The sequence below is a fragment of the Thermobia domestica genome, chromosome 18 (genome assembly GCF_964235325.1).
Source record: "Thermobia domestica chromosome 18, izTheDome1.hap1.1, whole genome shotgun sequence".
Classification (NCBI taxonomy): Eukaryota; Metazoa; Arthropoda; class Insecta; order Zygentoma; family Lepismatidae; genus Thermobia; species Thermobia domestica.
In genome coordinates, this window is record NC_137471.1 from 37,698,968 (window position 1) to 37,722,840 (window position 23,873).

The following is a 23,873-nucleotide window of genomic DNA, read 5'->3' on the forward strand; positions in this document are numbered from 1 at the left end:
ATGTACAGGCGCCTGTAAAAATATGCCTGTTTATGCATGTTTCACAGGCGCCTGTAAACCACCTGTATTTTCTGTCTGGAAAGCCAAAAGAAAGTTAAACTGTATACCTCACCGATCCTAGCCTACAGACGCGAATTGTACTATGCCGACGCAGTAAAGAACCTTAGACTAATCCACCAATCCATCAACTCTCTCCAGATGGCAGTTGAAATGTATAGGCGTTGACACTAGCACCACCTATTAACGTAAAAATCGATGTAACTGATTGATAGAGCAATGCTAATATCTCCAGGCTACAACGCTATAGCGAACTTATACCAGATATTTTTAGGTAGTAAATATGGCCGTTTGTATGAAGTCTATATATATAGGTTCGCATACGTTCGTCGTAGAGAAGCCGTAACCATCCATTCACTTTTATTTCTAATTTCACGCAATGCGAACTAGGAGAGACGGCTGATTAATGAAGGAATCGGTTGAGGGGGAGGAGGCTGCTAGATAGCATTTACAATAAATTGCGATACGCGTACCTATATTAAAATTGAATAAATTCTGTTTTTTTTACTTGAAAGAAAATCTCGTCCTCAGATACAGACATAATCTTTCATTCATTTCTATTTTCTTTAAGAATAATTGTAAATTTAGGATCACTAACGCTAACTTAAATGCCTCATAGGATGTCATCACGTCCTGAAATGTTTCTCCCACAACACATTCCGTAACATGCTATTTCGGCCTTGTGAATCAAGGGAAAATCGGCACGTTTACACATATCATTTATCCTAAAATACAGAACACTTCCCAGTGCTACAATGCGATTTTATTTTTAAGAATGTTACGGAAGTCTGACCTACTGATACGGTTGTCGTTTCAACTTTTTTCTCTTAAGAGGGGGATGAAAGATACAGGTACATAAATAAAAATGAAAACGTCACATGGTTATACTGTGTAGGCTAGAGGACACGGTGCTCATAAGAAACTAAGATAGTGAGACGAAACGGGAGAACACCGAGAAAATCCACACACGCAGTGATTATCCACCACAAATTCCATTTGGCCCAAGCTAGGATCGAACAAGATACTTCACGGGGAACGTCTACCAATAAGCCACCGCGGCCCGATATAGAAGAGTGAAAGGTATATGGCAAGCACTTATTTCAGGCCTAGGACTCTAAAAATGAAGGTCTATACCTGCATGAGCAAGATCAAGAATAATTATTTACGTAACAAGCTCCCGAAGCCAGCTTACAACAAAATAATTAACTAAAATGAACACGGTAACAAGAACAACACTGAAGAAAAACGATTAGGGCCTATATTTAATAGTGGCATCGCGGTATTCTGCTGGTGAACCTGAGAAAAAAAACTGTGATGGCTTGCCAACGGATATGAACAAGAGTCATCTCGACTGCGAAATAAGTAGCAAAACCTATTTTTGTTTGTTTGCTTCTAGCTACAACTTCCTGACACTCTTCATTATCATCCGTTACCATTGTTGGTAACCATCGGAATCGAACTGTCAAGGAGTTCGTTCTGCTTCATACTTCGAACGGCTCGATGTACACTATTATGAAAATATCGCTCTGAACCTAATTCACAGGTACTGCCCAATCATTTGTTTCGCAGGGCGTTCACCTTTAGTATATAGGGTCCCTGGTTCGATCCAAGCTCGCGCCAAGTGAACTTAGTGGTGGACAAACACTGTGTGGGTTTTCTCGAGTTTTCACGTTTCCTCCCATTTCCTCAGTTCCACCGCTTCATTCATCTTTCATCATCATCATCTTTAACCTAGCCGGCATAACCGTGGGACATCGAAATTAAAAGAATTTATTTCATTTCCATCATAACGTAAAACTAAAAATTTAATAACATTTCACAGAAGTTTCGGGAATTACGTTGCTCTTCGATTACAAGGTCTTCTCTATGTTCTCGAGTGAGGTCACACTGTCCACACTTTCAACTTGGTGAGGAATACACTTTAGCAATTTGGTTGGAAATCTTTCAGTATCCTTCACACAGCCTAGATCTTTCACCATGTGATTTCCATATTCGAGAGTGTTGGAGAAAGGTTTCGGTATCTGCTTACATCGAAAGTTGAGATGTGTAAATGGGTGAAGATGTACCGTCAATAGCCCGCAAGTTTCTTCAAAAATGAGATTGATTGTCCCATCTCCAAATAGAATTAGTATATTTGTGGAGATTACCTTTGAGATAATAAATTTTTAGTATTTTTTTTTTTTCGTTTACCTGTTTTCATGACTTGTCATGTAGTTCGTAACTACTGCGTGAGGTAACGTATAACAGTAAAAATTTAATCCATTTTCCTCCTTTTCCATAGCTGGAAACACCCCTATAAAAAATAAATGCTGATCAATACCATGGCCAAACCTTGGACAAGTTGAACCTTATACCACGATGAACTGTAGTGTGTTGTGGTAGGCCTGGGGATTACATAAAGCCTTAAAAAAAAAGTTTAAAAGAATGCTTTTTCTATTATGATATTCAAGATTTTTTTACGGATTCGAAATTCCAAAGAACCGAAGGACTCTGTAGTGAAAATTTGAAGAGGAAAACTTATCAAAGAAAAACAAAATTATCAAAACAAGTCTTTATTTAAATCTCATAATTACAAAGAATAGCACAGTTTTTACTGTACACATATATGTATATAATAAATACAGATGGAACTTACAAAGCACGCTACCCCAGGCGACCACGTTATATCAAAGACTACTTTGTCTCTAACGTTAAAAAAAGATTTACAGGAGGCAATCACATTTATACGGCTCGATTCAGATTTTTTTTTCCTCAATGTGTTGTTGAACCAAACCGTATAAATTTGATCCTACCATGGTTGTTGGGATAGCATGAATAGGTGTGATTATAAAATATCTGAACTTTTGAACTCGGAACACACACTATAAGAAAGGAAAATATACACTTAAATCATGTTTATATATAAAATAACATTGGCACAATGTACCACACATTACTTTCAAAAAGTGAGAAATATGTACCATAAATTATTTTATTAGTACTCACGTCATCTTCTGCACTGTTATGTAGTTTGACATAACCAGATCTACATATGGATGAGATTTCCGTTTTAAAAAAATCTTCCAAATTACTAAGCTTCCTCGCCAAATATGGACTCCGCAACAAAACATCACGTTGGTACAATTGCCATATTGGAAATTTCACATTTTATACATACATACATACATATATATCGTGTTACGAAAATGTGTATTTTGAGAACAGATTCCTTAAATTAAAATAAGGAAAAAAAAAATAATTATATGGGCTTGTGCTCGAAAGTAGATAGCTTCTGATTTATAGAGTGCTGAAAACGTGAAACAAGCGCACTTAAGTTTATAGCTCCACTACTATGGGACCTATCATAGTAGGGTCAAGATATCACTGAGGAACTATCTAAATATCCATGTTTAAGAATGCATACCAATTTTTCGTGAGGTAGGGAGAGAATGATCAAATACTCCCAAACAGCCTCTCTAAAAAATGATTGTGGAAGTACCGGAAGTTCTGAATGATGGATAATTCATATACTAGTTCCTCAGTGAGGTCTTGATATGACAACGATTGGCCCTACCTTTAAAGTTCATTTTTTCAAGTTTTTGGCACCGCTTAACTACGAAACTATGCACTTCCGACTACAGGTCCATATGAGTTGTTTTTTTTCATTTTTTTAATTATTCTGATTTCAGGAATCTATCCCCAAAATAATGTGACAAATTTTTGTAACTGTGTATATACACAAAATTGAGAATACTATATATTTACAAATTTCCATCAGAGAATAATGAAAAGAAATACTTTGACTCGATCGGTAACGAAATTTTTCTCGACGTTTTATATAAAGAAAGAAATTTAACGTATAGAATTACATGTGAATTTCTTAACTGTTGCCTCATTTGAGAATATTACTGGCTGATTTTTATACGTAAACGAAACGACACTTAATTTTCATAATACGCAAGAAAGATTTCTTATGTTTATTTTGTATGTAGTATGTTTTTAAGGATTTAAAAAAAATGACAAAGAAACTGATACATTTACAAACCACTGAATTTTTATAAAATAATTCCCGACATCACGTCTGTAGGTCGCAACCATACAATAATAATTCGGAATTTGAGATCGTACGCGAGGAACCTATTTTATTAAGAAGTACTCAGCACTTCATAGTTTATACTATCCTTTCAACGAATCTTTTTTTTTTTTTTTTAAATCCTCCAATAAAGTGTGAACAAATCGGACTTTACTACTCACAATAGAGCATAGAAACTATTACTAAAAAGTTAAAAATACAAACTGAATTCATGATGGGTGTTTATATTCAATTTTTATTAATGACTGTACCAGTACAATCGGCATCAAACACGACCGTACCTCTTGTAACTATTTCTTCCGTCACTTCTTTCGTAACGAGTAGACATACTTCACTAAAATTACAGAAAACTGCACCAAAATCATTGTAGCCATTTCGAAGAGGCATGTCGACAGGAACTATTCATTTTTGCTGGCGATTGACTGACTGCAAAGGAGAAAGAGCTGCCACATCCAATTTCATGACCAGCACTTATTTTTTTCTTTCTTTATTGACGGCAATATGCAATTAGGATTATATGAACCATTCAGTACAGAGATACGAGATTTTCGTCAGCCACTTTGTTAGATATTTCTCTTTACCCGAATACTGTGCTACCATTATACCTAGCTGTCTACAGAACAATTTAATTTTTCTAATTTTGTGTCTGTAGAAGAAAGAACTTAACAGATAAATCACAAGTTGCATTTTGGGATAACAGTTTTATTTTCACATTTTGTAACCCATCCATAAAGCTGTACAACCACTAGGGAAAGTGTAGAAGGAATCCCACACTCAAACTCACTAGGTTATGCTCTATTTACAATATTTGTTGCTAACAATATTTTCTTTTCTCAGTCGCCTGTCTTACAACACTTACAATGAAATTCTTTTGCCTTCTACAGGAATAGCAATCTTGTGCCATGTTGGTTCCTGTACCTTCAAATTTGTTTCACAATATTTAAATTTCCATCGGTGTTGCCAAATTATCAACTGTTGAAAACTTAAAATTACTTATTCCTTCGGAAAGACTCTTGATGAAAATGGAAGAGAAATTCGCCAAAATTGTCACAACAAACCTTAGGTGATTTTATTGTACGTTTAAGAGAATATATTCTTTTCGTATGTCAATTCTTTCGTTAGTAACTTCGGAATTAACAAATTAGGATACGTGTAACGTCCCATTAACCGACAGTAGGTGGCAGTACTTTCGCCTAATTCTTCAATAATTCAGACAGTTTCAAGAGAGAGGTACTAATAGTTCGTACAAAAACAAAAATTCAATCCATAATGAAACAATTTGTCCAGTTTTTCGACGTTCTGTTGAGTTGAAAACATGTTTCCTGGGATGTAAAATGAAATTCCTTCTACAATAAAGAAGTAAAATAATTCAGTGAAGATGATCGATCCAATTTGTTTAGACTAACATTTCAACATATACTTTATGAACTGGACTTGAATTATTACAAACACTATTGCTCTGTAAAATTAATAAAGGTAAGTGACACGTACTGCCACCTACGGGCAACTTTTTTTTCCCCCTACAACCTTAATTTCAACTACAGTGAAAAACTATACTTTGATACATTCGGTAAGTTTATTTACTATTTAAAGTAAGCACACATTTGTTGGGTGTCCATTGTAGGACATGAATGGTATCATCCTAACCTACTACAATCCCAAAGCTGAAAAAAAAAAAAAAAAAAATAAAATAAATAAATAAATAATAAAAAAAAAAAACCTCACTTTCATGAACTTAGCACATATAGTGCATTATTCGACAATTTGTACTATCAATCGCTTGGTAGTCACCAGCAGAAGTGTCTACCTCCCTTCTACGTGTTCATACTTAAAACTTCAGAACGAATTAACCAATTCGAGTAGTTTAGGGTAAGGTAAAGGAAAGTAACTTCTCTTCACGATACGTATATAGTGATTTTTCTGGCAGTACTCAGTACCGGTACTCTTTCTGAAGTTTTTTTACTTTCTTTTGCATGCGACTTCTCTAGATGTTTTTACTTTCGTATTTATGAAATTATTTTTTTAAATCTATTCGATTGGGATGAATGAAACAACAGCTAATATGTATTCAAAATCTAATACAATGAACAGATGGCAACACCTGCTTTCTTCCAGTTACTTATAGATTCTGACATGTGTTTTCACAACCAATCAAAACGCTAAAAGTAAAATATAGTGAGTACTGGAACCTTGTAAAACACTACATTATATATATTTTACTCAAATTCGAAAATTTGCTCTGAAGTTTCGATAAGAGACTGGTAGAGGGAGGTGTGCACTTTTGCTGCCTACTGTACAAACAACCCTAACTATTTAGAATAAAACCTTAACTGGTCCAACTGCACAAACCAGTGTATGAAACAGAACTTGTTTATAAAAAGAAAAAAAAAACTACAGAACAGTGCTACGTCTCATTAAGAAGTTCACGATATTTTATATATATACAGAGATATTAAAAAACATCTATTACTTATATATATTTATATGTATCATAATAACCGATGAAGGAATGAATATATGGATGTATATAATATATATAACATCTTGCAAGAATACATACAACCATTCACTTACATTTTATTTATAGTTTTTCCTTCACTCTTCTAAGCTTGAACCTTCACTTCAACTTCATGAATTAAGCAATTCACTTTCAGATCTTTCCTGTAAGTTCCAACTGAACACTTTATGATACAACAAATCACATTTTCAATGGTGGTTCGACAGTAAAATTACTGGACAAGTGTAGTCACATATGGACAAAAAGCAACATTATTTTTTTTTTCTTTCTTGGTTAAAATAACACAGAAATATACAGAGGATTCGAAAAAAAGCATCACAATCCTGCATTTAACAGATAACTTTCAAACTAGTGCCAAGGATAAGACGTACTGACGCCATTTTGTTCCTTTCATATATGCTAGCTCGATTTTTGTAGGGGATAGCTACACAATGACAGAAAATAAGAACAAATATTTAAAGTATTGGAATATTGGTCTACCCTGGAGTATATGTTAATGAAAACGAAACAACAATACGACATTATTCCATTTGCGATTCTTTTTCGTGACTTTTTTTGTTCAATTCTGCGTGACTCTTATCAGATTTTTTTTTTAACCTACGAAGTAATGTGTGAAAAATCTCATTTACACTTACCGTTTATGTTGAATATTATTTCCATTTTTTTTCTTTCTTTCATATTTTTAATTGACGTTTTATATCTTCTGGTGCAGACCCAGGTCCCAGTCACCTACACCACTAAGTAGTGTCACTAACAACGTTTTTTGTGGAGTAGTAATTTAAACGTAAAAACTGACGGAAATACGGGCGATGATGGAAGATAGCGAATGAATCTCAGAGAGATTATGGGAGAGAAAAAGTCAAATTTGTAAATTAAAAATTACATTTTAGAGTTGTTTATTTTCATATTCTTGTATAAAATTCTACGACATACATAAGGGAACAGAATGGTATCAGTGGCACTGGTTCTCAGCTATTTCCGCGATGTAAGGCATAGCTGCATCTCTTCGAACACTCTGTACATATGAATATGTAAGTACACACACTCTCTCTCTTAGCTTTCCCAAGTATTTCCATCAACTTCTTACGCCAACAACACACACACAACATTTTTTTTTCTTCTTTATAAATCAGTTCTCGTCCAATTTGTGTTTAAATTCACACAAATCAACAGGGTTACTTCTTCTGTTTTCTTTTAAAAGCACTTTTTTCTTCTTTATTTTTAGGTATCGTCGTCCAGAGTCTAAACCGTCTCGTATTCTTTTCTAATTGACTTCGCAAGGCAGCACGCAAATATCACACCAACAAGCTGCAAATGGAAACAACGAAGAAATTAGAGTATGCTAAGATGACACACACAAAATATTTATAAAACAATTAAGCTGTGTACAGTCAGCGACAAAAGTTCTCTTCGTTTCATGAAATCAGTTACATAAACAACTTCAAAATGGAAGGACAATTTGAGTACAGTTTTCAGTAAATTAAAAACAATGTAATCTCCTGTACCTTCCAGCCATACCACCGGTACTCCCAAAACAATTTCACTCTTGTAAAAGATCACAAACATCAACGCGTGTGTTCTATATGCAATAAGAATTATTGATTCAATACTTGTAATCCCGTGCACATCCTCTTGCACGCGCAAGTAGTATTCTCAAATCATCTTATGCTTATTTAACTAATATATGTACACTCATGTCCAAAATGATTGTCGCGCATCTACAACTGTCTTCTTGTATGAATATTATTTGATAATGATTTTGCAGAGTACTTTTAATACTGATACTATGTGTATAATCGGGAAATGCATATTTGTGGTAAATTTCATAGGAAAAGAATTATAAATACGAAAATTAGAATGAGTAAAACAAAATGTTACTAAATGGATAAGGAAGTTTTATTGTTCTGATTTACTGCTCTTTTGACATGAAATTTTCCACATACATGTCTTTGCCGATTATACACATACTAACATCATAAGAAATACCGGACCAATTAGTTATCAAATATATTCCTACAACATATTTATAGACATGCGACAATTTTGGACATGAGTGTACATGGATTTCATAAAACTGAAGAAGTTCTTCATTTTGACGTATGAAACTTTTATATTAAAATAAAATATACTATTTTCACTTTCATAAAAAAGCACTAAAAATGAATTTGGATTAATAATTACAGGGTGGCCCAATGATGTTTCAAAGACTCCGATAAATAAATTAGGAACACAAATTTAACATAAACAACTCACTCTCATACCTTACCTTACAAGAATTTTAATCTGTTCTCCATGTCATAGTTCATCAATGCCTCACCCAAATCGATACATACCTGGAGACGAGAGTAACGTTGTCACAAGAAGCTTGAGAGACCCATACTGGTATCTTGTAGAACTCTTCTGTGATAGCTTTCCGTAATTCGGCCAAATTGCGTATGTGATGGTGATACACTTTGTCCTTTAAAAACACCCCATAAGGTAAAGTCAAGTGGTGTCAAATCAGAAGATCCAGCTGGCCACTCCATAGACCCACGTTCGGGAATGTTTCGTTCAGCCACTCTTAACACTGGTATGCCCTAACGGTTCTAGGTCCAGTAACAGTTATTCTCACTCTCAGCCTACAGAGTGTTGCCATATCGAAACTTTTTGTTCAGAATTACAAATACCAGTGACTTTTCGTCCAGTCAGTCAAACATCATACATAATTATGGGCCACTCCGTATTTAACACTTCAGGCGCGAAGCCTCATAATCAGATATTTTATTTTAGAGCCAGCAGCATTTATTGGCCTATTGAATAATACGTCAAGTATGCATAATATACATGCACATTGTGCTTAAAGTATTGAATAACTTGGCAGTACATGTATTAATACCAGAATAAATAATAATAATAATAATAATAACAATGCTATTACATTGGCATCGTTACTTTTGGTTCGTTGATTGATTTGGAGTTTACTGTCATTTCCAACACCGAGGCAATATGAGACGTACGAACCTACAGTTGAAGATGGAATCTGATCCACCGTAATGAGTTCAAATCTTAAAGAGTCTCCTCCGGGAATCGAACTTGTGATCTCGTGCGCGCTTTAGGTAATAGATGATCGTATTTATTTTCATTTATCTATTTTTCATTTGCCTGTCTCCCAAGTATGGTTCTTATTTTGTCCTAGCCTACCACGTTATAAATAGGTTATTACTGTTTCACACAATCGATTCCTTGAACGAATGGTACCTTATAAACTGGCCACTACCATTACTACTCTAAAGAATCTAATCTTTTGTCAAATGCAAAGCGACAAGTCCTGAAGTTCAAAAATGAAAAAAAAATATTTGTAATATTAGTTAATTTAGCCGCGTACTTTCGTCTCCTAGCATTCTCCTATAAAAGAATCCTAAATATTTCCTCTCATAAATCCACCCTAAGTAGGATAGGTTGGTTGTTCCCCCTGTTTCCTTCCCAGCAGTCACAATAAAGGTTACGAACTATTGATCAATCTTTATATATATTTATAATAAAGCCAATTGGATTCTTACGTGCGAACAAATAAACTTAATAAAATGGAATTTGTACTTGACCATATCCAATTTCACGTGACGCTACATACTCAACGTTACTTTTAGAATTACATTCATGTACATTAATCAGATTTCATTAAAATGTAAAGAGTCAACATCGAAGTTTTTACAACTGGATACCAAGAGACCAGAGCGAATGCAGTCCGAGTAGCAGGAAAGCTTTAGTGGAAACTGATGAGACATCACACGGAGTAATAATAATAATAATAATAATAATAATAATAATAATAATAATAATAATAATAATAATAATAAATAGTAGTGATGAGTTAAGAAACGGGTAGTGTACCAAGTATCAAGGAAATTGGATACAGTTACAGTCAATGTACTGACATGTCGCAGGGCACAAAATTTCCGGTTGCCAGATCGCCATTGGCGACTAGAAATTTAGAGCTGGCGACCATGTTCAATAGGAATGGTGTCTGCCTAAACTCACAGGGCTGCGCAGTATGTTTCGCACGAAAATAGTTGTCCCTGAGTGAGAGAAGACAGGAAATGTGAAGACTTTCTTTGTCAAAACAAAGGCCCTCGGAGGAGGGAGGACTTCCCATAATTTGTACGTGAAAAATACTGGCAACCGTCATTTTAGGATTGGCGAGTGCGTCTGAGTTTGAAATTTTGTGCCCTGCATGTCGAATCCTATAGAGTAATGAAAGGTACAGATTATATACAAGAACTTAGTGGAAGAATAAGAAGTAACAAGATAGTTGAACTTGACTGCATGAAGCGGACTGATAGAAAGGCAGACTACTGATAGGCATGGAGATTTAAAAAAAAACAGGCAAAGGTTAAAAAATATTCGAAGGTCATTACGCATTTTGTGCCCATATTTTAATGGTCTGTTTGGTGACCCAGGCAGGATATCTCGTAGTTTCATAACATGAACTCATACAGATTGAAATTAATTGATTGGTTAAGTTTAGCCCCCCTTTTGAGCACCCAGAGCGCTGTTTCCCCATAGGTGCAAATTATTTTTTTCTCAATTTGATGTTAGAAATTACCTCTTTTAGTTCGTCGGTATAGTTCAGTAACACCCTATATACATATATAAAAAACTTACCTGTACAAACGCAATACCGATGCCAACTCCTCCAATTATCAATGCATTGCCTTCAATTTCATTTTGAAATTTTTGCAAGCAGCCTTCCTGATAAACAGTTGAATTATCCTTGGAGAATTGGCAGAATTCTGCGGTATCGTTTACACAGCAAGAACCAGGAACGGAGCTGTTGTGGAATACGTTAGTCCAATCCTCTGGTTCCGTAACGCCACAGCATTTCAACTGCAAAAGAAAAATACACAAATCCATATATTAAGGGAAAAATCATACAAAATTTGAGGCGAATGAAAAACAACGACACTGCTCTTCGTTACCTTTACTATTTACATCTTTTGTCTCATTATGAATGCTAATTTTACTTTATAAAAGTAAAAAGTCTCATACTTCAGAATAGTTCCCAACGGAACTATATTATGCTCCAGGGCCAAATTACTTTCGAATTCGATACATACAGATCAAAACTAAAGTAAAATAAGACCAGAAGCAACATAATATATTGAGCTAGAGATACATCTTGAAAATGTTAAGTTTTCCGTTCTTGTTAGACTTAAATTATATCAGATTGATTAATTATTTGAAATTGAAGATAACAATTCTCTCTAATAAAATAACAATTCTGTCTAATGAAATTTTAAGTGAGCTTGTTGCTTTTGTTAAGAGAAACTGAATAGCTACTCTCTCTCTTTAAAAGGATGTATTTTTTTCAACTATACTGAAATTAAGAAATTATGATACTTTGGCATGGAATAAAGTCCTCAGTTGAGCGAAGATATATTTAACTAACTCTAATCTGTGTCTTCGGAGTCCTAAGCGGACTGTCATATTCCTTGAAATTTCGGCAAACAATATGGTTATAGCTAGACACAAATGAATAGTTTCGGCTTCACAAATATTTTGACATTTTATTCAACTTAGTATGTAGAGTGATCATAAACATTTCAATTACTTATTGCTGCTGTTAGTGTTTTGTGCGAAGATAAAACTAAGTAGAAGAAAATATTGCGAGTTTTAAATTGCATAAAAACGTGTGCAAATAAGTATCATATTTTTATTTATTTATCTATTTATTTATATTTTACACTGGTTCTGTTGACTTGTGATTTAGTGTGTGTGCTCATTTTACTGCTGACTGCGACAAGAGAATTAAGATGTTAAAAAGACCAAAATTGATTAATATTTTATATATTTGTGAAGTCGGAGCTCTTCATTAGTGTCCAGCTATCGAAATAATTCTGATTAGGATCCCTATGGAATATAATGTTAATTGATCTTAAAATGTGTGTTGGATTGTATCTGTTTGGTTCAGTTCAGTTTATGTTAACTAAAAAAAAAAAAAAAAAAAAAAAAAAAAAAAAAAAAAAAGTTTTTTTAAAAAGAGGTAGTTCAAGGCAATAACTTCCAAAGTATTTCTGTCGTTAGTAACTGATAATAATGAGAAGAGAACTCAAAATTCAGCCCTTCAGGCACGTGATCATGGCAATCTTTCTCGTAGTGGGCCCTTTATTAACTTCACCTTTATATATATTGCCAAGTTTACCGGAAGGCTGGGCTTAGATCCATGCTTTAACTTGTTTCTTGACGTGTTACAAACCTTTTTGCGTATCACATATGCGACAATATTACATGGACCACTGCTCGACTGTTTTCATTTTCCTATATTTTAGTCTATTACACAATGTAATACGAAAAAAAAACAAACTTATTCTAAACTTACATCGTGCTGCAAGACGTTCCATGACTTTTTATACTCGGGCAAATCATATTCGTACATTGTCTCATTCAATCTTCTTTCCAACATACTTTTAACATCGTCACGAAGGACATAGCCAGCGATTCCACCTGCCAGCTCCAGGATAAATATCAACACCAACAGCACTGAAAACTAAACAGAACAACAATTACTCACAGAAACTAAGGAGATACATTGCATTATTATAATAACTTTAGTTTCTTATACAGTGTCGATGAACACCGTGTGATTGGGCATACCAAAATACGAAATTTCCTTACAAGACGCAAACAAGCATAGATGCCGAGCGAGAAGCTGCCGGAAACGAGATGAGCTACACATATTTTAGAACGTTCTTCGACGCCTGGGAGTCACGAAAAATAAAATCTAATTTCTTAATTCAGTTTTAAAGTCCCATGACTATGCACTACAGGCAAAAACCAGACGGATGATTAATGAAAGTGAATGATTGTAAAATTATTGTTTTCTGCTTTCTTCTAAAAGGAATCGAACCAGGGACGTCTACCAAAGGCACACGCTCTACCTACCAGACCAACAGGGAAGGCTGGTGGTGATCCAAGAGTTCGTCACAAAAAGCTACTCTGATATATACAAACATCGTAGATGGTCAACATGTTCAATGACTGTGCAAAGGATTCCACAAAGGATGGAAACAATTTCCAAACGTTTGAAGTAAACGTGGGACGAAATAAGCATGGAGGAAAGGGCATATCACTAGGAAATGGCAACCTTGTTGACTAGTCTATACTGCCATCAGATTTACCATGGCATAAGTTTTAAATGTTATACGCGATTGCATAACTAAAGACGAGAAGTGACTGACACTATATAGACACACAACAGGTAGGGGTCGTTTGTGTTGCGCAATACAACTGCGTGGGTTGTTAAGTATTTGTGGCATATGTTGTCAAACAGCGGAGGTATGACATCTTTAGTCGACCAATAATCTGGATGAAAATGGACTCAATAATAACTAGGACTAAGTGAATGTACACTCTATTCCAATAAGAATAAGCGCATTGATTATGGTTGTTTTGAGCTAAAATATTTTAAAGTACACCTTCAGGGTATATCACTAGGATCCCCATTTCGAAAACAGTATCAAACACGCCAAGTTCGAACCCCCAAGCCAATCTTTGCAATCGGAAACAATTCTGCAAATGTGTTTCTTTCTTTATGGGTAACCAAGAAAGTTCTGTCGCTCTTTCACCCACCAACTTTGAACATCGATAGGTCACGTAAGACGTACCTCGAAGATCAAAAAATATTGTTTCCTTCAGCGTCGACGACTTTGTCAACATTCTGGAACGCCATGGATTCCATCGCAGTAGAACTTGGTGGGTCGTGAAGTGAACAAGGTATCAAATGCATTTTGCACCTCTACTAGGGATTGAACTGGCGTCCTCTAAAGTGATTGTCCAAGGAATGGAACAGGTGATAATCGGACAGTGCAATGTCTGGAGGTATGGTAGATGCAATAGTGTTTCCCATCCAACGGATAGAATGGTGTCCCGGGTTATCCTAGCCATGTGGGACTTAGAGTCGTCCTGTAACAGGAGGACCCCTTTGCGATTCAGAAGCGCTGGCTACACACTTTTGAGTTTTTCTTGAACACGGTTCATCTGCTGACAGTATACAGCTGCACTGATGCTATGACCAGCTGGTAGCAGTTCCCGATGCACAATGCCTCGAGCAGTCCACCTAATGCAGGAGAACCTTCTTGTGGTGCAGTGTTGCTTTCGGCTCTTTTGGAACTTGTTTCACGGGATGCTACGCAATGACGACGGCACCGTGGAGCTACGTACATAACCCACTTCTCATCACATGTCAACACCCTGTCCAGAAATGGCTCCTTCCTCAGACGAGAAAGCAAAGAAACACTAGCGTGTGGTGCCTGCTCGCGTTGCCTTCTGGCTCGGAGTCAAATCATGTGTGACCCATCGACCCAACTTGTAGTGCTTCCCAAGTTGATGAAGGTCCTGCCAAATGGTTTCTCTACTCACACTGAATTGTAGTCCCAGTTCCTAACATGTCTGGCCACTCTTCGCCTCAATTGCTGCCTGAAGATCTTTATTTTGTACATGTGTTCGTCTTCCGGCACGTGGTGCGTCTTCGACTGTTTCGTCACCGTCCTTAATCTTGTTAAACCACCGCTGCACTGTCCGCGTAGTCACGACACCCTCACCAAAGGCCTGGCATATCTTCCGCCCCGTTGCAGCGGCGTTTGACTCCAGTTTAAACTCTTACAGTATACACGCCCTTATGACGCTCTGTGGAGGTCCCATGTTCACTGTGTCCTTAGGCAAGTTGACGGTGCAACTGAACTGCCACAACCAGGTAGTATGTTGGATATATCCACACCAACAACTGAACTTCGCCTTATCTCCGTTCGGATTCAATTCACGGTGTGAGGGCCAATTGAGCACACATTTTGACAGAAAGCGACAGAACTTTCTTGGTTACCTTTATATTTATGGCAAGCATGCACAAGGGATTCCCTAACATACGTGGGATCGTCAAATGGATCTGAAACAGAGGTGCAAAAAGAAGCCAAATTTGATTTGAGGATGAAGTTTTTTCCTCATAAAAAGCAGTTTTCGAAGGAAAAGAAACTAACATTTTGGTCTCCTGTTATTTTCTCACTCAACTACCACGTTTGTTTCCTTGTTACAACAAAGTGCATTTGCAATATTATATACTTGAAGAGTCCTGTGTTCAATCCAGGATTGACATTCTTGACTGATTCTCAAGCTGCCATTAGATTCTTCCCACCCAGCGTGTTATGTAACCACCTATTACGCTAGTGTCATGGTGGTTGCCTAACTCTATTACCTAGTGCCTAAAAGTTTTACTGGGGAAACAGAATTTAATAAAGAAGAGGGTTTTCGTGAATGTCTTAAGTCACTATACAACTGACCAGACCTTTTAGGGAATCTCTCACGTACATTTTAGAATTCCTTGTGCAGTCATTATGCGTACTAGAAAGAACAGAGTTGCCAGGCATAGGTTACTGCTTCTTGAGGAAATCTAAAGTTACTCTTCTCTCAATTTCCGCAGCCTCTCGTTCGGAAATTATACCATCTACGACATATGTTTACATGAATATATTTTCATATTTTGGTCGAAAAATTCTAAAACGCTTTTTGAGGCCAGCCACTCTGAATCAGTTTTCCTTATTCACACCAGGTAAATGCCGGGGCGGTACCTAACATAGGTTCCAGGCCGCTTCCTTCTTTCCCTTTCCCCAGATTGTGTGCTTGCCCAGGGACGTCATCCCTCAAACGTAAAGGGCTAACATGGCCATTGATGCCGTAAGCCCAGAAACCTAAAATCCTAATTTTCATAATTTGATATGTAGAATCACTTAACAAATTTACGACACAATATCCATTAACATGTACGTCCACACGATTAAAATTGCAAAGAACGAAGTTAATTCTGCCATTGTTATTTGTGTGCTTACTTAATTTGCATATGGAAGTTTACCAATTCATCATTAGAATTTTACTTAGTATTTTTTTTTAATACTTTCATTTAGCGAAGTAGTTCAAGTGGTAGAGCGTTGGCTTCGCATTCGATTCCCGCTGCCGACCATCGTGACTGAAGTTTTCCAGGGTTTTCCTCAAGTCCTACGATGCAAATGCCAGGATGGTACCTACTAAACAGGCTCTGGCTGATACCTTCTCAAATCCTTTATATTGTTTTTGTTGTTAAAAGATCTAGTATAAAATGGCCTCTGAGCCGTATCTGGTGATTGTTAGTGCTATTGTTAGGGAAAATATAATACATATATCAGAGCTCCAAAAATCCTGGTTGCAAGATCGTCATGGTGACTGGAAATGCGAGTCTGGCTCCTAGCTTTTTTTTTTTTTTTTTTTTTTTTTTTTGACTCGTCAGTATTCGCAATTTTTGTGTCAGTAGTTCTGATTCTTATGTGCTTCGATGCATTAGAAACAAATTATAATAAATTACAAATATTAATGAAAGAGGAAACAACTGATTTTTTTTTTCACACACCAGATTCTCTGTAGATGTGAATTCTATAACGCACAAAGAAAATGAAATGAAATCTTTAAAGTTTTACGTCCCACGGATATGCCGGTTAGGCTAAAGGAGACGGTGATTATGAGAAATGAATGAAATGGTGGAATGAAGAAAGTGGGAGGAAACTGGAGAACCCCGAGAAAACCCACAAGCAAGGTGTTTGTCCACCACAAAGTCCACACGGCAAGCGCTGGGATAGAACCAGGAACCCCAAGCACTGGAGGTGAACGCTTTATAACGCACAAAGAGTGAAAGTGACTGCAGGACCGGGACTTCCGTCATATCGTGCTGATGCGTTAACCACTACAACACCCAGAAGAGCTTTGTGCGTTGCAGAATTCACATTCATGTCCCGGTAAAAGTCAGTCACTTTTTCCCCTCTTTGTGCGTTAGGATATAATAAATTAGTTTATAAAATCCTAAGTTTCTAATTTATCTTGAACCTCAAATATTTATATCTAATTCGGAGCAAGTTCTACCACAGACTTTGAAAAAGTAAAACAAACCATTTTTCACGAATGATTTCAAATTGTATTACTTCCCAGGGGGAGGAAGTTAAGCGAGACTTTGAGGAAAGTTTTGTCAAACAAAGACTGACTTGATTTTGAGGAATGTGTTTTGTATCATGTCAGTGTTACTTAAGACATGTGCTTCTTGTAGCAGAGGTTTTAGTTTAATGAACCTAATAAAGAACAATTTAATGTTTATTAACATGAACGGCTCATCATTAGAGGCTTTTGATCTCTACTGGAAAATTAGTATTCAAACTGCAAGACACACTGCAACATGGACATAAAACGCACTGGCATTTTGTAAAATTTCTCTTCCAGTGCTTTCAATTGCTGTTAGATTGTTCATATACCAGTAACCAAATACCAGTACACCAGGAATTTTAAGTCGTAACATATAGGTCTATGTATCAAAGTACATTTGTATTATTGAGGCACCTAAGTTACAATGAAATTTTTCGAGCGAGCTCTGACATAATTTACAAAAATTTACTCTCCTCAAAAACCAGGAAATAAAATTTCGAATTATGAATCGACAACTAGGATATGTAAGTTAAATAAGCACAAAAAACAATGGCAACTTCATTCTTTATAATCAACAATGCTATACTCTAGTTTAAACAACAGGTTTCACATATAAACAGTTGTTTGTGCTGTATGGAACGTGGTTATTTACTTCGGTGCAATACTAATAGCTAGTTATAAGCTACCTAAGCTGGGAACGTCGAACCTCCAAGTCTTATAGATATGAAAGAGTCATTCGGATGATGGAGCTTCCTGTAGAGTTTAGTACAGAATCCCGCCAAGACAGTTCTGATGCGTCTTGAAAAAAAGAATGAACAGAAAATCAGTTCTGAAATTCTGATATAGAATTATCCGTATTTCCGTGACTAAGTAAAATTTTCCTGACCCAAGATACCGCGAATAGTATCTTTTTTTTTTTTTTTTCTTTCTTCAAAACCGGCCTCCACTATCTCTATAGCCCCCAATGCTCTCCTTTTTCATTTTTTAAATGCACTATAAAATTACTTTCTTACCGTAAATACTTGTGAGTCAATTGTATTTGGAATACTAAACAATAATTATCCAACTTGACATTCTGAATGCACTCAAATATAAACAAGTAAACATATTTATCAATTTGGCCTATTTTTAATTATCTACAACCAACATTTGTTTTCTTCTTCCGTAGTATTTGAAGTTTTTTTTTTTTTTTATTTCTGAAGATAATTATATTTTGACAGCATTTTTATCAACTTTTTGAATTTGCATTCATTCTTTGAGATGTTTATCATCTGAGTACTAGGAATTTTCCGAATACCTTCCATTTCTGTCTCTCAACATATTTCGCAGGATTTTTTTCACTTTCAAGGTCAATGTGAACATTATTATATTTCCATCTGCACTGTCAAAAATACATCTGAAAGGTGAGATCCTCAAATAATAGCAATGTAATGGTAATTTGGAATTAATTTGTCCATAGGAATAAAAAAATAAATAAATACGAGGAATGATCAAAAAAACAAGTTACAAAGTCCATTATGGCTTAGAGACAACTGGAAGATCAACACAACCTGATAGAGGGCAATCAACAACAGTCCTCGATGCAATTACAGTTTTTGTTCAACAGCTTATCACAACGGCAAATTAAGTTTTCTATGCAATCTGCATGGAAATCCGCGGGCAGGAGTTTTAACAATCACAGGGTTCATAGTGGTCTGGTCTCTTGTAAATAGTTGAAAAGTGACCAAAAGCACACGAAAAAGTTACCAAAATCTCATCATGCCCTTTTTTTTTCCTTTGTCAATTTCTCCATCACCTCTCTCTCTGTTTGTTGTTTTGTTTCATATTTTCTTCTTTACTTCTTTTTGAGCTTCCTCCTTTCTTAGGTTTTCTAAGTATGCTTTGTAGTTACGGTAAGCAGACTTAGCAGATGTAAGAAGCTTCTGAGTAAATGGAACCAGTTCTGGCCTATTTCTGAATTTCTCCATCCCAGGCATTATATTTAACTTAGCACTGAGAGTTCTCAAAGTCATGAAATATTCAAATTCATCACCTACTCTTAAGCATAACACAAGACGAACATGATAAACTACACAAACACACACACACACAATGTTGAGCGAAGCGTTAACTACTACGAGAGAAAATTAAAAGACTATTATGATAGAAGAAAGAATAGACACAGAAGGGTTCTCAACCCCACCTTGAGAGCTTAAGCATCCACCAATCATCCACTCTGCTTTCGAATGAATAAAAGTTGAAATGAGAATAAAGCTGACTGTTTCACATGTGGCAGCAAGTACTAAAGCTTTCAGAAAAGTAATGAGTAACAAGTTTCTGCCTTTTTCCAATTATTTTTACATTTTTTTAGAAAACAATGCAAAACATAAATCAGACGATAAAGTCGCTTTACCTCCCAAAAAAGTAACTTTTAGTGACCAACTTGAAAAAAAGTAACTTTTAGTTATAAAAAAAAAAATAAAGTGGCTCGCTATGAGCCCTGTGATCACTGCCAGATAATGGTGACCGACCATTTTTTCCTTTAGAACAGGGAAAATGTCAAGGTCACTGGAGCTAGGTCAGGAATGTAAAAGAGATGCTGTAATCGTCCCAAGCGTACCGTTATTGGTGAAAGTACTGGGTCTCTGTCCAGGGTTATCCTTAACGATATTGGTCAGTCTTTATTTTTGGCGGCATGACATCACTTTCCTACATGTTGCTTTGAAATTTGGTTCTGCCCATACATTTCTAATATCTGCCTACGAATGTCAGCAAGTGACGTACTTCTGAACCACAAGAATCACACCATTGGCCTCACTAGAAGTTATTTCTAACGAAATAAAATAGGTACTTACTGTGACTATCATGCAATGGTTCTCCTTTGCGGCCCCACAGCAACCGAAGAATGCTACCACAAACACAATCCCACCAACCACCATTAGTAGCAACGGTGCCGAGAACACCCGGTCATCTAAGAAGTGTGTGTAGTCATAATATGCACTCTGGATTATCGCTCCAACTGTAAGGACTGCAATACCAGATATCTAGAAAAATAAATACATACATAAATGAAAATTCTAACGTAACACTAAGTATCTGACACAATTAAAAAGTTACTTGAACTAGGAGTGAACTTGTGCATCACGCTATATTTATTTATTTAAAGAAAGAAAAGTTAATACATTGGATGTATCCAATATATTAAAGCATATACATAAACATACTAAATTATAAAATAACAATATACAAAATATTAATGGAATAAAATAAAAGAATAAGGAAAAATTAACTGCTACAGAAATAATCAGTCAAATTTCCAACTCGTGTGTGCTATTACTTCTCCAAAGGAAATCGGACTTCCTACATTCCCTTTATTAATAGAGGTTAACGTACCCGGTATTCAGAGATGTCAGGACTTCGGACTTCCAGAAGTCATGTTTATCTTCCGCTGTTGGCAGATTAATTCAATGCACTTATTTCTATATTGCGAAATTTTTGTATTTCTTATGTAAAGAATAAGGAAAAGATAGAAAATTACCCACAATCATTACAATAATCTTAAATGCTAGAAGTGGGGAATTAAAAGGAAAAAAAGTAGAAGTTTATTTCGGAGTAAATTAATTATTTTACACTGAAACAGCACTACAAAATGAAAGTATGAAACAAAAGAGAGTAGTTGGAAACATAGTAAATGAAGTGTTACGTGCTTAATGAACATATAATTACAATAAAATTTAATTATGGTGTTTTGTACAGACTAAAAAACATGGGACATCGAATATTTTGTTCTTTTCGAAACTGGATAATCGCCATTAATCGTGCATACAGTTATCCTAGGTTAGAACCAAGGGTATGGAGTGTCGACATGCCGAACTTGACCACCCACGTGAAAATGCGCATCTGACCAGTGAAAACCCACCTCTAAAAAGTTTAATTTCTTTTAAATACAAGATAATACCTGATCTCAGAACTTTTTAATTTTTCGGCAAGTTTCAGATATTAAACGTTACTATATTTGCAAATGATACGCTTCTAAATCCCAGCAATAATATACTTTTCCACTGTGATCAGGAACCCCATTCCGTAACGGTTTGTATGAAAGCAACACAAAAATTGGCGGTTTAGTTTACGATAATAGGCACAGCAGTTATAACTGAATTTTGCATTGCAATTTTTGGAAAGACACCCCAGGATACCTTACTTTAAGAAGAAGCCTTATTCGGGTGAATCCTTTGCCAGGCTATTGTTCAACTAAGGAACTAAGGACACCATACTCCCTTACGTAATAGACCAACCCAAGAGAACCTTCATTTCTAATTTCGCAGAATTCCCTTATATTTCCCCGCAATTTCTTAATCATCTCATGTAACACTTGATTCCACGTATTTTTCCGAGTAACTATTTGCGTATTATTTACTTTTGTCCCCTAAATCACCTGGTAGCGACTCGATCACTTGTAAGCTCGTCATTTGTAACTGTTATGTAGTCATGAGTATAAATACAGTGTCAATGTATGGCATAAAAACTACATTGCATAAAACACGAACCAATTTGCGTTACGTGATAGCTAGAAAGCACCAATGCTATCCAACCGAGTCAGGGTAGAAGCGCAATAACGTTAACGAAGGAGTGCGTCCATAGAATGGGCGCGTTAGCAACAGTGGGTATACGCATAAAAGAGGTCATTTACAACAGCTCACTGTAAGTCAAAGTACCAGCTGCGGAGCCGTCGATGGATTTGTGGGAGATACTAAACGAAAATCTTAACTTTTTTTTTTTTTTTTTTTTTTTTTGCCCTGTCTTGTCCACTGGTCTAGCGGCTAGCGCGCAAACCTTTGTGCACGTGGTCTTGAGTTCTTGAAATTTGGACGCCTTACGGTAGTTTACACTGCATCTTGAACTATTGATCTACGTCTCGTACAGTCCCGGCGCTTAGCTCCAACCAACCCCATTTGTCCGTGGTCTTACTTCAACTTTTAATCGTTAGAAAAATAAAGAACGATCCCACGAAAACTGTTCTTAACCCCGATGGCAGAACTTTGTCTTTCTGCGATGAGCTTCTTTAAGTCAATAATTTTCTGCAGGAATTCTGCAAAAATTTTCTGCAGAAGAAACACTTGGGACTGTTAAAAATAACGCTTTACGCGACATAAAAAGAGACTATATTTATGCAAGTCGTTCGCGCATTTAAGACATCTACACATAGCAGGCATGTTTTTATACTTTTATGATGGCTATTTTTTTTTCCTCGGGCAATTTTTCTGCACAGGCGTGGCAAATTTTCTGCGATCGCGGCATGTTCTGCTATGGGGTTCTTAACACGTGTTCAATATCCAGTAGGTCACGCACACACATTTGGTTCACCTAGCACCACAACGTAACTGGGAAGTTACATTAAACAAGGAGAGAATTCCAATCCAGAAAGCCACAATGAACGAAGACGGGGGCCAAATGCTGATCACACAACTTCTTAACCCTTTAACGCACCATTTTTCCGATCAAACTGATTTTTTAAAATTTGGAGTGGTTTTTGTATAGGAAACAAGGGATTTAAAAAAAAAAAAAACATTTAATGCAAATAATATGTGGTCTATGGGATATTTTATGCAAAGGGTCTATAGGGTCTATGCAAAGTTGCGCGTTGACATCTGCGAAGTCCACTAAAACTAGCTAGAACCAATAAAACGCGACGAATGTCCGCGTACTTACACTTTTGCACTTATTACACTTCTAACATAGAAAAAAAATCAACAGTTCAAAACGTGTCCAGCTAAACGAGCAAAGAAAGTTCAAAGATAAGGTGACAACTCCGCGTGGAGCAAGTAATACAAAAAGACCAACGCTAGCTTACTATGACATCTAGCGGGAAATTCAGAACTTCATTAGTGAAAGGACATAAAAGCTGCTTTTCTATGTCCGAACTAGAAACTACATGGTGCAATACAATCTCAAAGTTAACTTTGCATATATGCAAAGCTGCGCGCTAAAGGGTTAAAAGCCAAGTAGCCAAACAACGATACTTTACTTTTTTTCAAGGAAGGGACAAATTCAACTGGTCAGAGGGTTTGAATATTGATCCTCAAAAGTTGTGTTAATTGAATGGACAGGTAATACTGTCACTGTCCTGGTTGCACTATGACATCATCGAAGCCACACAGCGATGGGTCTGGCCAGTAAATATACGGGTAACTGTTGAGGAAAACTTGATGGCAATCGACGTGCACCGACACTAGTGATGCGCACAGAAATCGATATTTAGTAATACTGAAATAAGCTTTT

The 23,873-nt window shown here is 36.1% G+C and overlaps 1 protein-coding gene across 1 annotated transcript in view; it reads right to left on the minus strand.

Moving 5' to 3' along the window:
* Window positions 1-2,593: 2,593 nt before the first annotated feature.
* The window catches only part of LOC145674876 (CD63 antigen-like), a 31,014-nt gene continuing 9,734 nt past the window's right edge, over window positions 2,594-23,873 (minus strand). The window contains exons 2-5 of the mRNA XM_081745118.1: window positions 20,450-20,638; window positions 13,003-13,170; window positions 11,289-11,510; window positions 2,594-7,955 (exon numbers count right to left, since the gene is read on the minus strand). Of these exons, the coding sequence (XP_081601244.1) occupies window positions 7,890-7,955; window positions 11,289-11,510; window positions 13,003-13,170; window positions 20,450-20,638 (645 nt within the window). The 3' untranslated portion in view covers window positions 2,594-7,889. The remainder of the gene's footprint in view (window positions 7,956-11,288; window positions 11,511-13,002; window positions 13,171-20,449; window positions 20,639-23,873) is intronic.